At 48.3% G+C, this 12862-nt stretch overlaps 1 protein-coding gene across 6 annotated transcripts in view; it reads right to left on the minus strand.

Annotated features, from left to right (window-relative positions):
• The window catches only part of ERG (ETS transcription factor ERG), a 240559-nt gene that overhangs the window by 47285 nt on the left and 180412 nt on the right, over window positions 1-12862 (minus strand). For all 6 annotated transcript variants that reach the window (XM_032355008.1, XM_032355047.1, XM_032355001.1 and 3 more), the window contains one exon: window positions 8757-8974. In XM_032355008.1, the coding sequence (XP_032210899.1) occupies window positions 8757-8974 (218 nt within the window). The remainder of the gene's footprint in view (window positions 1-8756; window positions 8975-12862) is intronic.

The following is a 12862-nucleotide window of genomic DNA, read 5'->3' on the forward strand; positions in this document are numbered from 1 at the left end:
TATGGGGAGAATTGCATCCTTTTGGGATTCATCATTTGGAAATAAAATATTCTATAGAGTAAGATCTCTAGTTGCATGCTCAGGATGAAATGTGGCATATTTTCTACCTTGGGAGTTTTTTGTTTTTTTGTTTTTTTTCACTTAAAACACTTTCATTTCTCAGAGAGGAAAGATTTAACCCCAATAGCCACCAAGGTGTTTCAGTTTTTTATTTTCATAACAGGCTATATAAATTCTGGTTGGCCAAAATGGTTTCATGTTCAAGATAGAAAATGCCAGAGCAGACCCCATGTCCCTCTGCCAATAGCCACAGTGAGCCCATGGGATTCCCATGTGTCATAATGGGGAGCCGGACTCTCAGGCTCTCTTGCTTTACAAAATGGCGCCCATCCACTTGACATCCCAAGAGATGGCAAAGACAGTGATGAGTGGCTGCAGAGGAGAGGGGTTGAGGAGAGGTCTGCCCCAGTTAGTCCCTCCTGACTCTTCCCTGAGTGAGGCTGTCAGTCTGTGTCTCATTTTTGCAGCCCAATGAACTGACATCTGTAAAGACTCAAGGTCTGTTATGAGTAGGACAAGCTATTACTAACTGACCTCACTATCACCGTTCGGAAAATTCACTAGCTTGCAAGTCTCCAGCACTGTGCCACCCACACCTTGGAAGATGGCCGAGCTTAATTAGGGAGCATCTTGTATGCCAGTCTGATTCAGAGAACGCTGAGGCAGAAAGGAGCAAATGCGATTGTCGCTGTGGATTTCACTGTCCTGACATGATACATGAAGCCTTATAGAAATTGTAGGAAAATACACATTAAGTCAAATCTCCAGAGTCAAAGTAGAAAGGCATGGAGAGAGAAGAGTCCAAGAAAACCATGTTCAAGTATCAAATATTGGGTGTTGCACATGAAATGAGGAAAGGTGGCATCAAAGGATCTTCAGCCGATAGTCCATTCTGTAGGGAGCTGCTGGGCACAGCTCAACACAGACGACACGCAGGGCCCGGAACCATCCCCATCCTAACCTTGAGAACTTTTTTATTCTTAATGTCACCCCAGTGCGTATTTACTGAGAGCCACCGATGGGCTTGGAAGGCAAGTCTCTTCATCATGCTGACAGTTTTTAACAAGCAGTTTTATTTGGAGACATCTGACAAAGGTAACATGATGGCGAGGGCAGGTACACTGACCGGCTGTACCAAATTCAAATGAGAGGCAAGTAAATGGTTTCTAAATGTGTACTATCCGTAAGAAGTCAAAATGGTCAGGGTTCGGATGTCATGCCTCTGAGACAAGCGAAAGCAGGGTGAACTCATCTGTCCCGTGGAGGAAGATGTGCTCTGCGGCTGAAGGAAGCAGCCTGAGGCAGGGGAGAGGAGCCGGGCCTGGTGTCCAAGGCCTGTGGCAGGTGGACATGAGCAAGTTATGAAAACGTTTGGAAACTCAATGGTTTTCACTGGGGGAAAAAGGGTAGAATCATAATGCCATTTCATAGATTTAGTGAAGAAATTGGAAGATGTACTGTGTATTAAAATCTATGAATAAACCATGGTGCGATGTGGAGATATTGATGAATGCTGCTGTCTTGGACACTTTCCTTCCTGCCCAGGAGGACTGGGCCACACCCTGACGCCTGCTACGGCTGGGCCTTGAACATCCCTCGGTTCTGGACTTGTCACTCGATCCCACAGGAGCTTCCTGACCTTTGATAGACCAGGAGCTTCTCTCTCTCTTTTTTTGTTTAAAGATTTTATTTATTTATTGGACAGACAGAGATCACAAGTAGGCAGAGAGGCCGGCCGAGGGGGAGGGGAAGCAGGCTCCCCGCTAAGCAGGGAGCCCAATGTGGGGCTCGATCACAGGACCCTGAGACCATGACCTGAGCCGAAGGCAGAGGCTTTAGCCCACTGAGCCACCCAGGTGCCCCCATGAGCTTCTTGTCACCTGTCTTCATAGCAGCTAACACAGTGCATGATGCAAACACCAGTTAAATGTTAATGTAAGGCAGGTTTTCTCAGTTTTGACACTATTGACATGCGGGGCCAGACCATTCTTTTAGAGGTAGAAGAAGGGGGATCCTCTCTGGTATACTGTGGGATGCTGAGCAGCGTCTCTGGCCTGCAGCCGTGAGTTCCCAGGAACACCCTCTGGTCGTGGCAATCAGTAATGTCTGCAGACACTGCCAAATGTCTCCCGAGGCGCTATCACTGTGGTCGGCAACTGCCAGTTTCATGAATTAAGAGCCACTGAACTCGGGCAAGGAGGCAAGAGCCCCTCCCTTTTGGCCTGGTGTTTACGGGCTCTCAGTGCGTGGCCCCAACATGTAGACTGCTACTTAGAGGGGCCCAGGCTCTAAGTCAGGAGGATTCACAGTGTGGGTTGTCCACACCTCATTTGGGGTATGTCCCCAAACCCTGGGTTCATCCCCACTTCCCTCTTTCTCACTGCGTAGTCCGACCCATCAGCAAAGCACATCAGTTCTACCTTCAAAATACATCCAGAATGCCATCACCTCTCCCCCACGTGCCGACCCTACCACGCTCACCCAGGCCCCAGCATCCCTTACCCTAATTCCTGCAGAGGCCTCCTCACAGGTTTCAGCTTCAACACAGGAGTCAGGGAGACCCTGCTAAATCCAAATAACATCAAACCCCAGCCTCGCCTGCAGCCCCCTGACTCACTCAGAGTGAAGCCCACCGTCACTTGACCTCAGTGCCTGTTTGTGCCTTTGGTCACTAAATGTCAGTCACAGTTGTTCCCTAATGCTTCAGGCTGACCTCAGGGTCTTTGCATTTAATACTACTTTCTTCCTGGAATAGTCTGCTTTTTAACCAGGGGACATTCTCCCTTACTACCTTTGGCACTTTCCTCAAATGTCGTTTTCTTAGAGGTAATGCTCTCAGGCCATCCTACCGACAGCAGCGACCCCCTTTCTGGCTTTATTTTTCTCCTTAACATTTGCCATGATCTAATTGGCTCTGTGTTTTAATTAATTATCTGAATTGGTGGCCATCTTCCCCACCAGAAAGTGAATAGAGCAGAACAGAATTTTTGTGAGTTTTATGACTCTATGTCAAGTACATACAACAGGGACTGTACACAGTAGGCACTCAATAAATACTTGTTGGATGGATGAATGGCTACATGCGTAACCAATAGGTCTGAGGCCAAGATGGACCAATCAGGTGACTTCCTTTCCTGTCATCGTTACTAAACCCCAGGTGGCACGCTTATTAAATACTATGTTAAAAGCCCTGGCTACCTGGTGCTAGGCTGGAATTACCCATCCAGCGAAACTTCTTCCCAAACCACACAGAGGGGCGAGACCCAGTCTTCCCCCGCACAGGGTCAGCCAGGCAAAACCCCGCTACGGTGTGAGGTGAGGGAGGCGCTCCTCGGCCAGGGAGCAGACCGTCCTCCGCACGTTGTTTTCTCCCAGACCTTCACTCTCCGGGCCACTCAGTTTTCATCTCTCTGGATCCTGCAACAGAGCAGTGGTTCTCAGTCCCGTGAGCATGGGAATCCCCAGAGGGCTCATTAAAACACAGAGTGCTGGGCTCCCTCCCAGAGTCTTGTCTGATTCAGCAGGTGCAGGTTAGCCCCAAGGATCTGCCCTTCTAACAGCTCCCAGCTGGTGCTGAAGCTGCGGATCCTGGGGCTTGACTTGGAGAGTCCCCAAGCCGGGGAACCCGCCCCTAACTGCCACAGGTGAGAAGTTAATGACCCCAGGTGGTCTGGGAACGGGGCTGGGGCAAGATCCACAGCATGGCACGCAGATTGTCTATGTTCCAGCGGTGATGAAATTCCAGGTGGGCCTGCATGGGATTTTCATTGCCTGTGGAAGGATGCAGGAGATACTCCATGCATCATGCCTGAGATCCAGCTGACTCTGAGTCAGAGACACTCAGATCCCCTAAAACAGCTGTTCTGCATACAGTGCTACTTGCCTGCTCATGAAAGGCAATTTTGTTGTGGACACGTGTGCGTGTGCGTGTGCGTGTGCGTGTGTGTGTGTGTGTGAGAGAGAGAGAGATTTCTTAGCCTGTCTTTCCTGTCTACAGTGGCTTCAGCTTAGCAACCTCACAGCAAATGAAGGCCATCAGCAGGGGACTCACTTAGAGGCCAGGTGAGCAGCGAGCCCTCTCCCCCCACCCGCAGGGCCCTCTGACTGTGCACAGACGCTTCTCTGCTGTGTGAACACATGGGGGCTTCTAGCACGTAAGGCTGGAGTGAAGGAAGGGGGAAGGTGGGGTGTTCTTGGACTACTGAGGCTGGGAAATGATGTCCTGTGTCTACACAACATCCAATGAGATTAGTGTCTGCAAGAACCGTGTGCTCTGGTACAGCAGCAGCCAAGCCAAACCCGCAATTACTTCCCTATTGGCTCACAAAGCAGTGGTTCCTTTCTCTCTTGTTTTCCTTTTATTATTTTTTATAGGGCGCTATTATAACGGCAACAGATCGCATTTCACCACTTGTATTTCATTTCAGGAGCTTGTGAGCACATAAGGGCTGAGGTTTTGCAGAATTCCATCGTTCGGGGAGGAATGAAGTTCCTCCCTCCTCCCAAAGCACTTGGTCTTTTCCTCCTACGGGTAATCGATGGATAGGGACAGACAGGACCATTCCCAAGGGTGGTACTCTATGCAGAAGGAGCTGGGTCAGGTTCAAGACTTGGGTCTTGACAAGACCCAAGCTACAGAGTGCTCCTGTCCTGGGGGATCTTTGCAGTGAGGAAGAGCAACGAGGGGCTGCAAAGGGAACAGCTCACGTATTGCAGCCAAAGCCCAGTTTTTTACTTGGGTGAATTCTCCTTGAACTTGACTCTAAGAGGTATATGTGCCGCATAAAAGTCCACCACATGGAAGCTCTCAGCAAAGACAGTTAGAAGAGGCTGCTGAGCTGGGGGCCAGGAGGTAGCCCTCTCTTCTTGCTTCTGTCTCTAACTCCCTGGTATACCTGGCCCGAGGCTTCCAGGTCAGGAGAGCTGGTGGGAAGGTGGCAGCTGTCTCTGCAAAATGCTGGGAGATGGAGTGTTACACCCTTGTCCCTGGGGCTCATGCCTTCCCCCACAGTGTCTCTGCCATGAAGCCTGCAGGATAGGACCTCTGTCTCCATGACTCTGCCTCTGCCCCTGACAATTCAGGTAGGGCTGGTGCAGTCAGGTGCCTAGTCAAGGTCTCCAGAATGAAAGCAGAGTGAATGCAAGTCCAGGGCCTCTTGTTTGGAGCTGGAATTGATGTGTGTAAGTATCACGCAGTGAGTCAGCAAACCCTACAGGTCTGAGCCACAGCCATCTTCTATCTGCTAGTCGGGCCTCTAGAGGGAACAAGCCTTAGCTACACTGATGGATTTTGAGTATTCCCTTCCCCCATACCCTTCAGGCAGCCTGCCGTGCCCTGAAGAGCAGACTCAGCCTGGCCACCCACCTCTCGGTATTCTGCTAGATCCCAGTGAACCACGGATCGGATGTACACCCCCTCTACGACTTCCCATCCAGCCAGGCTGAGTCCCTTAGTGACAAGGAAATGATCAACCCAGGGGAAACTTGGTTTGGAGGTCTGAAAGGAATGGCTCTACCAGCCACTGACCTGCACAATGTCTGGGAGCACCAGGTATGGCCAAGTTTCCTGTGTCCACCTGGCCAGGGCATCACACCCACTGACTAATCCAACACTAACCAAGGTATTGTTGTGAGGATATTGCACAGATGCTGTTAATGTCTATCACCCACTGACATTAAATAAATGCAATCATCCTTAGTAAGGTGGGTGGGCCTCATCCAATCCGTTGAAGGTGTAAAGAGCAAACACTGAGTTCTGCCTAAGGAAGAGAAAGACTGTAGCCTCAATTTCTGCCTCAGTTTTCAGCCTACCAGCCTCCTTGCAGATCTCAGATGTGACAGTCCATAAAACTGAAAGAGCCAATTCCTTAAAACAAGCGTCTAGACTATCCATTGTTTCCCTGGAACTCAATGCACCAGGCCAGGCCCACACAACTCCAGCAGACACATGGAGCTCTGGCAAGGCTGGGCAGTATATTTGTCTCTACTACCGAGAGGATCCATGGATGTCACCTCCTGTATCTTGGGGATGGGTAACGATGACACTGGTGACCAGCTGATCTCTGGATCAGAGCTAAACTCTACAAAGCCTCGGGGTTCCTGGAGCCCCTCCCTGCCCATTTCACACCAGATCTGCCATTTTTCTTCAAGGAAACATATGGCTCTTGATCAAAGGTAGATGGAATCAGCCATGCTGTCTTCATGGACGGCACCTGCCAAACATACCACTTCGGATCGGGGAGGAAGACCAGGATTACAAGGCTGACTTCCCTCAGTGTCCACCACCAGAACAGTCATGGTTTTCTTCAAAATCTGGGACTCTCTTTAAAACTCCTGTGATGGGAACATTTGGAACAATCCTAGGATTTGGGGAGGGCCTAAGAGAGAAAGGCAGCAAAGTTTCCATTGTCGCCTCACAAGAAAACTCATCGGTTCCTCCAAAAATGATCACATTTCCCAGGAGAGAGAGACCCATCTCTGCACCTGAGAAGAACCACCAATGGGCCTGTCCCCATCAGTCAGGCTGAGGAATGTGGGAGAAGCTTCCTGGGAGCCCCATCCTTCTTGGGGACCCAGCCCGTGGGCCAGGCTCAATGTTCCCATCCCAAGGGGAAGCACAAGCCCACCTCAAAGGAAATGGTGTCCACTTCTCCTGCAAGACAGGAGTCTTCTCCTATTTACATGTCCTATTAGATTCAGGAAGAGCCACCTGGAAACAGGAGAAGGTTTTGTTTCCTCATCTCCTTGCTCCGTCTCCCTCTGAGGCTGCAGGTTAGCAGTTCCTAGAGCTGGCGGGAGGCCGGCCTCTGGAAACAAGGGCCGGGGTCCAGCTCACTCTGCTCATGGCCCAGTGGAAATCACCTCAGCGCCCTTTGTCCAAAGTGTTCTCTCCTGCTCTCTCCCACACGCAAGGTCCCCCTAACACACACACACACACACACTGATGTATTCCCTGTAACTAGCTCACAGCGCGATGACCAGTTAACAAGCTGTGGAAACGTTCTATGGGATGCACAGATTTACCTGTGAAATACGGACACGAAACCATCAACTGGCCAGGACTCGGCTACTCTGGACCCTTGGACAGCTTTTATACCGAGGTCCTTCCACCTTCTCAGGACTCTGGGAAGTACTGCCTTGCTGGCCTGCCTCGGCTTGAATCCCATTTAAAAGGACGGGCCTCATAGCAAGATTCAACACCAGAGGTACCGCTGCCATTTTCCAGAGCGGCCAGATGCACCGAGGGCACAGGTTTCACTTCTTGGGGCCGGGGAAGGCCCTGACATCTGCCGCCTCCCTGTTTGGCACGTCAGCCTCACCTCAACATCCCCACTAAGGGACTGTGACTTGCCACCTTCGTCAACTGCAAGTTGACGCAATGGTTTTCGGAGCTTATAAAACATGACAGTTACAGAAAGCACATTTAGAGTTAGATATGTATGTAGCAAAAGGAGCCTATTAGAGTTGAAACAGAGTGGAAAATACACTGGGGGGTGGAGTCAAATACCCCTGGTTGGAACCCAGTGGCTTTAAGCTGTGATCTCCAGTTAGCCAGAAAATTCCTGAGCCTCAGTTTCCTCTTCCATTGAATGGAGAGGAGCATTCCTCCGAGGGCTGCTTGCAAGACTGACAGTTCACTAGATATAAAAGGGCTTTGTGCCTAATTCGGCATTAGCAAATGGGAGCGCTTCTTATGACTCCCACATCAGACTGTGCAACATCTAAAAAACATTATCCTGAGGCGCCCGGGTGGCTCAGTAGATTATGCATCCGACTCTTGATTTTGGCTCAGGTCATGATCTAGGGTCCTGGGATTGAGCTCCACCTTGGGCTCTGCCCTCAGCGGGAAGTTAACTTGAGATTCTCTCTTTCCCTTTTCCCCTCCCCACCCCCTGCTCAGGATTCCTTTCTCTCTCTCTCTAAAATGAATAAATACATCTTTAAAAAAAAAAAAAAAAAGACTTTTTTTTTTTTTTTTTTTTTTTGGTCCTGAGATTTTATATTCTTTCTGAATAATATATCTGGAGTATTATATCGTAATTGAAATCAACTTTACTTTTCAAACCTACAGCTGATGAAATGCTTTCGAGTGTCAAGGACTATTCCACATTTGATACACTCCGGGTGACAGCGGCGGTATCTTGACAAACGCAGGAAAGTTAATACTTACGCACACCATCAGAGCAGGGTTTTAAGCATAAAAAAAGACGAGAAGAAACAGCGTGGTGTGTTAAATGAAGGGGACCGAGGAGGGAGGGGACGGCAGCCACATGAAGTCGAGCCATTAGCCAAGTCATATGGTTTGGACTTGGGCTGCACTGCCTGGCCACTAGCGGACACTCTCCCCCCATAAAAATACAAGACAGCATTATTTTCCAGGCAATAAAAACCTCAGAGATGAATTCTGCCATATGTGGTCACGGCCCCCCTCCCACAGAGCCTTCGTGCCTGGGAAACAGAATTGAACACCACATCTTCAAAGAGAGTTCTCCGTAAATATACCACCGGTTTTACAACCTCTATCCGCAACGCAAACCACTGGAGAACACATTTTCTCAGCATCACCCCATGTTACCGTTCCATGGCCTCGCTTTCTGAAACTGTCTTTGGAGGAGCGTAGCTAATTTCCATTTGGCCTTCTCAGGGGACAGGGAAAACTGAAGTCCGGGAGAACAAGGAGCCAGGGGCCTCCTTACCTTGAGCCGTTCACCTGGTTAGGGTTACATTCCATCTTGATGGTGACCCTGGCTGGGGGTTGAGACAGCCAGTCCTGCTGAGGGACACGTGGGCTCATCTTGGATGTCTGTCCATAGTCGCCGGAGGAGGATGCGGTCATGTCCGTCTTAGCCAGGTGTGGCGTCCCGTAGGCACACTCAAACAAAGACTGGTCCTCGCTCACAACCGATAATGCTTCCTGAATGCCCAAAGAAACACACATTCAGGACACGCTGAAGGACAGTCATGGTTCAAAGAGATGCTGACTTTAGAGTCATTTCTAACCGGGGGCCACAGTTTAGGGAACTTTCATGGTATCCAGGTCTACGTCTGAGAAGAAAAAAAGTAGCTGGTTTTCTTCTCTCTAACTGTTGGAACCGGCCAGCCCAGGAAAACTTTTCCTGCGGGTCTCAGAGCATCCCCAGTTTGACTGCAGCAGTGTAGATAATACCCACTTTAATCTCAACTCAAGGAAGTTGAATTTCAAAGGTCTTAGAAGACATCCAATTGCATGTGTCATTATTTGACAAATGCAATCTATAATTCAAGCAGACAGTGTACAGAATGGTCATGGAGATTAAAAAAAAAGAAATGGGACGGGTAACACCTAAGCATCTGGCAAAATTGCCACATGCCCAGGCGATTTTAAAGAAGACGCACTTAGAAAAGAGTAAGGGGACGTGGAGCCCCGGAGGACAAACGTACAAAGATAAGAATTTTTCCACTGCGAAGTTATTAGCTGAAACAGAGTTTCAAGCAGTGCTTCCATGATGGCGAACATCTGGATAGTAAATGAACCAGAAAAAAAGGAAAAAAAAAAGAAAAGAAAGCTGTGAATGATCCAGATGCCTCCAAATACCAGGACGTTTAAAATATCTGGATCCCTGACTAGCTCTTCTTCTCCGTTATTTTCTGTTCATATCTTTGGTCCTTCGCATGATGGGGTGAAAAAAAATCAGGGATTCCTCCTTGTTGGGTCATGAATTCCTCTGGGGCTTGAAGTCCCACAAGTGACTAGCTCATGGCTACACGTACATATTCTATGGCCAAATCAGCAAAGGCAAATCAGATTCGGAAATCTCAGTGACTTGAATGATCGTCCAGTGTAGCCGAAGGACTATAAGATGACCCAATTTTGGTCTCTATCACAGGGAAAAAAAAAATCCGTCTGAAAGCTCATTTTTATTTTAGCCCTCTAGCATCCTTAGTACAGCTACGAACTGGCAAGAAACAAGAGCTACTCAGGTCATAGTTTAAAAAACTAAAATGGAAATTTTGATGCCGGGAGGACTATGGAGAACTTCATCCCCAAATGAGGGAATGTGAGATCCAGAAAGGTCCAGAGCTCACCTTGAAGGGAGCTGTGAAACGAGGGACCCGTCGAACTGGTGTTTTATCATCCACCCCTCAGCCTATGAGATGTCCTTCTTACATTTCTTGGTTTGGGGTATCATTACATTAGCACTCCCTCCTTCTTCAAGTTGATATTTTAATAAATAAGGATGCTCCCCTTTAGTCACAGAGATTTACGAAGTGGCTTTTCTAAGATACAGACCTCCCTCCTTACCCAGAAGTAGCAGGATCCTTAGGAAACACATGCCACTTCACAGACCACCTGTCTGAACCCAGTGTGTCCTCTGCTACTCGGTCCCCCACCCAGCCAAGGACTAACTTCACAAGTGCGTGAACTTCATTGTCAGATGCACGGCTCTAGGAATCCGCAAGTAGGAAGAACCACAAGGCACAAACCCGGCTCTGGCCCCCAGAGTGGGGGCCAGGTGCCTGTGGGTACGTAACACCCCACCACCCCCAACTTCTTAAAAATCCCTCGAATCACAGTGTGGAACACTTGAGACGCTGGCTGTTGAAACAGTAACACAAAACATGCAGAAGGACAGGTTGTGCCAGCCAGCCAGCCAGAACCAGACACAAGGAACGAAAAAAAAAATTTTTTTTTTTAAAAAGGTAACTTTGAATACAGGGCAAAACCAACACAGCAACCACAGACAACAGCCATATGAGGCAGCAGCCCGAGGCTCAGTGTGTAGCAATGAGGCTACAGGGCAACGGGAAGACGTGGCTCTCCGCCTGGTCACAAGGGGAGGGAAGGAATCTGAGGCATCTCAACTTCCAGACATGGGTGTAGAAGGGAAATCAGTATCATTGCAGGGACTTACTGTAGGTGAGTGTCTTTAATAAAGACATAAACCAAAGCTTCTTACAGAATGCTTGCAGAACGCAATCTCCCTTCCCATAGCGGCGAGGCACAGAAAGGTTTCGCACACTCAGAACAGCAGTCAAGGCTGACAGCCACCCCCCACGCACGCTCCCGCCTGGTCCCGCAGACTCCCAGCCCGGCTCCAAGGGGAATAACACACTACGTCATGCTAGCATCGGCTTGCCCGTGAAAAGAAATATGAATAAATGTGCGATTTATCTCAGAACTTGTCAGAAATAGGTGAGGTGTAACGGTTAGCCTCAGTTTTAAATTACAAGTGAAAAAGAAAAAGATTTTCCCAACAGGAAGAGTCTCAATGTCAGAATATTAGCAGACTTCCTAGGTAAAGCTGGGTCCTCTTGCAAACCTTTCCAATGACCAGATTAATGGAGCATGAGGCTGAAAAAGTGGACCGAAGTTGTAGAACTCAGACAAGGCTCCAGTGTGAGTTTGGACGGGGGGAGGAACCCATTCTCACATCTGGCAAAACATTATTTCAGCACATGGTTTTCTAAAGAAAGAAATCAAAGTTAATTGAGATCGATTTGGGGGTGGGGAACGTGCAAAGCTAAAGATAAGGGAGATACACATCTTTTCTTCACAGCTTAAAATTCTCCTCAAAGTTCACATTGCATAAAAAAATGAGAAAGTTGATGTGATCCAGAATGTCCAAGGTTGCTTTTGTTCACTAGAGCAGAAAGAGATCACAAAGTGAGGGATTTTCTGGATAAACAAGAAGAGTGAAATAAAACCCACATTCTAGAAGATGAAGCAATTATTTAAAAAAAAAAAAAAAAAGCACGTTCCAGAGTGATTATAACCAATCAAGAATGCTGAACGCCTAGAATTAAGGTACAGGTCAGGAAAAGGGAACATTCAAAATCAGTCTCTCTCTCTCTCTCACACACACACACGCACACACACAAACACACGCCCATGTGGCACATTTTAACAATTCGGAGAGCAAAAAGAGGCCTGAGGGTCATTTTCTGAGACCTGCTTCAACAGGATAATCACTAGAACTAACTGCTGCTCGTCAGCAGGACACAAGCAGCAAACGCCATAGATGGGCAGCATCTGTTTTTTCATTCGTTAGACTCAGTCACATTATGAGGCACGGGCTTCATCATCTCTTTGGTTCTATATGAATGACAAAGGCTATTGCATAGGATTCTCCCTCTTCAGCAGCTCTGGGACTTCAAAGAGGGAGAGGATCTCGCCCAGTAGGATTAAAACCAGAACGGAGCTCTGAACACAGGCTGGTAACCAGGAACACATGAATCCCTCAACTCCAGCTCGGCAAGGGGACGGAAGCCATCCCTGCTTCCCTGCCTGCCGCCTGCCTTCCCTCCTGGTCCGTGGCCACCTCACCTACCTACGCGCCTACCTGCCAGGGTGTCGGCAGATGCCTTAGTTAACATGTATAGATTATGATCTCAGAACCTTCGGCCAGGTGCACGACTGGGGAGCTGGCTTTGGATGCTTTATAGCAAAGAACTCAAAAAAAAAAAAAAAAAGTCAAAACCTGGCAGAAACGTGGCATCATAATTTAATATGCTTGCCTCTATGTTACTATAAAAAGACCTGAACTTTAGATTGGTGTGTGCTAGTGTGTGTGTGCGGGGGGGGATGTTTTCTCTGTAGCTCCTGGAAAGTTGGGATAGTCTGATGTGGCAAGTGGCAGCCTACCAAGGTCATTTTTTATGAACTTGAGACACACATAAATTCTAAACAAATGGCCCCCAAACTAAAGGTGCTACTATGTTAGTGCTAGTGTGTTTATTATTTCATATGAATACTGAAAACACCAGTAACATACAAGGACCATTCCTTTGGATCTTGGTCATGGGACAACTGTCAACGGATAGT

The sequence above is a fragment of the Mustela erminea genome, chromosome 1 (assembly GCF_009829155.1).
Source record: "Mustela erminea isolate mMusErm1 chromosome 1, mMusErm1.Pri, whole genome shotgun sequence".
Taxonomy (NCBI): Eukaryota; Metazoa; Chordata; class Mammalia; order Carnivora; family Mustelidae; genus Mustela; species Mustela erminea.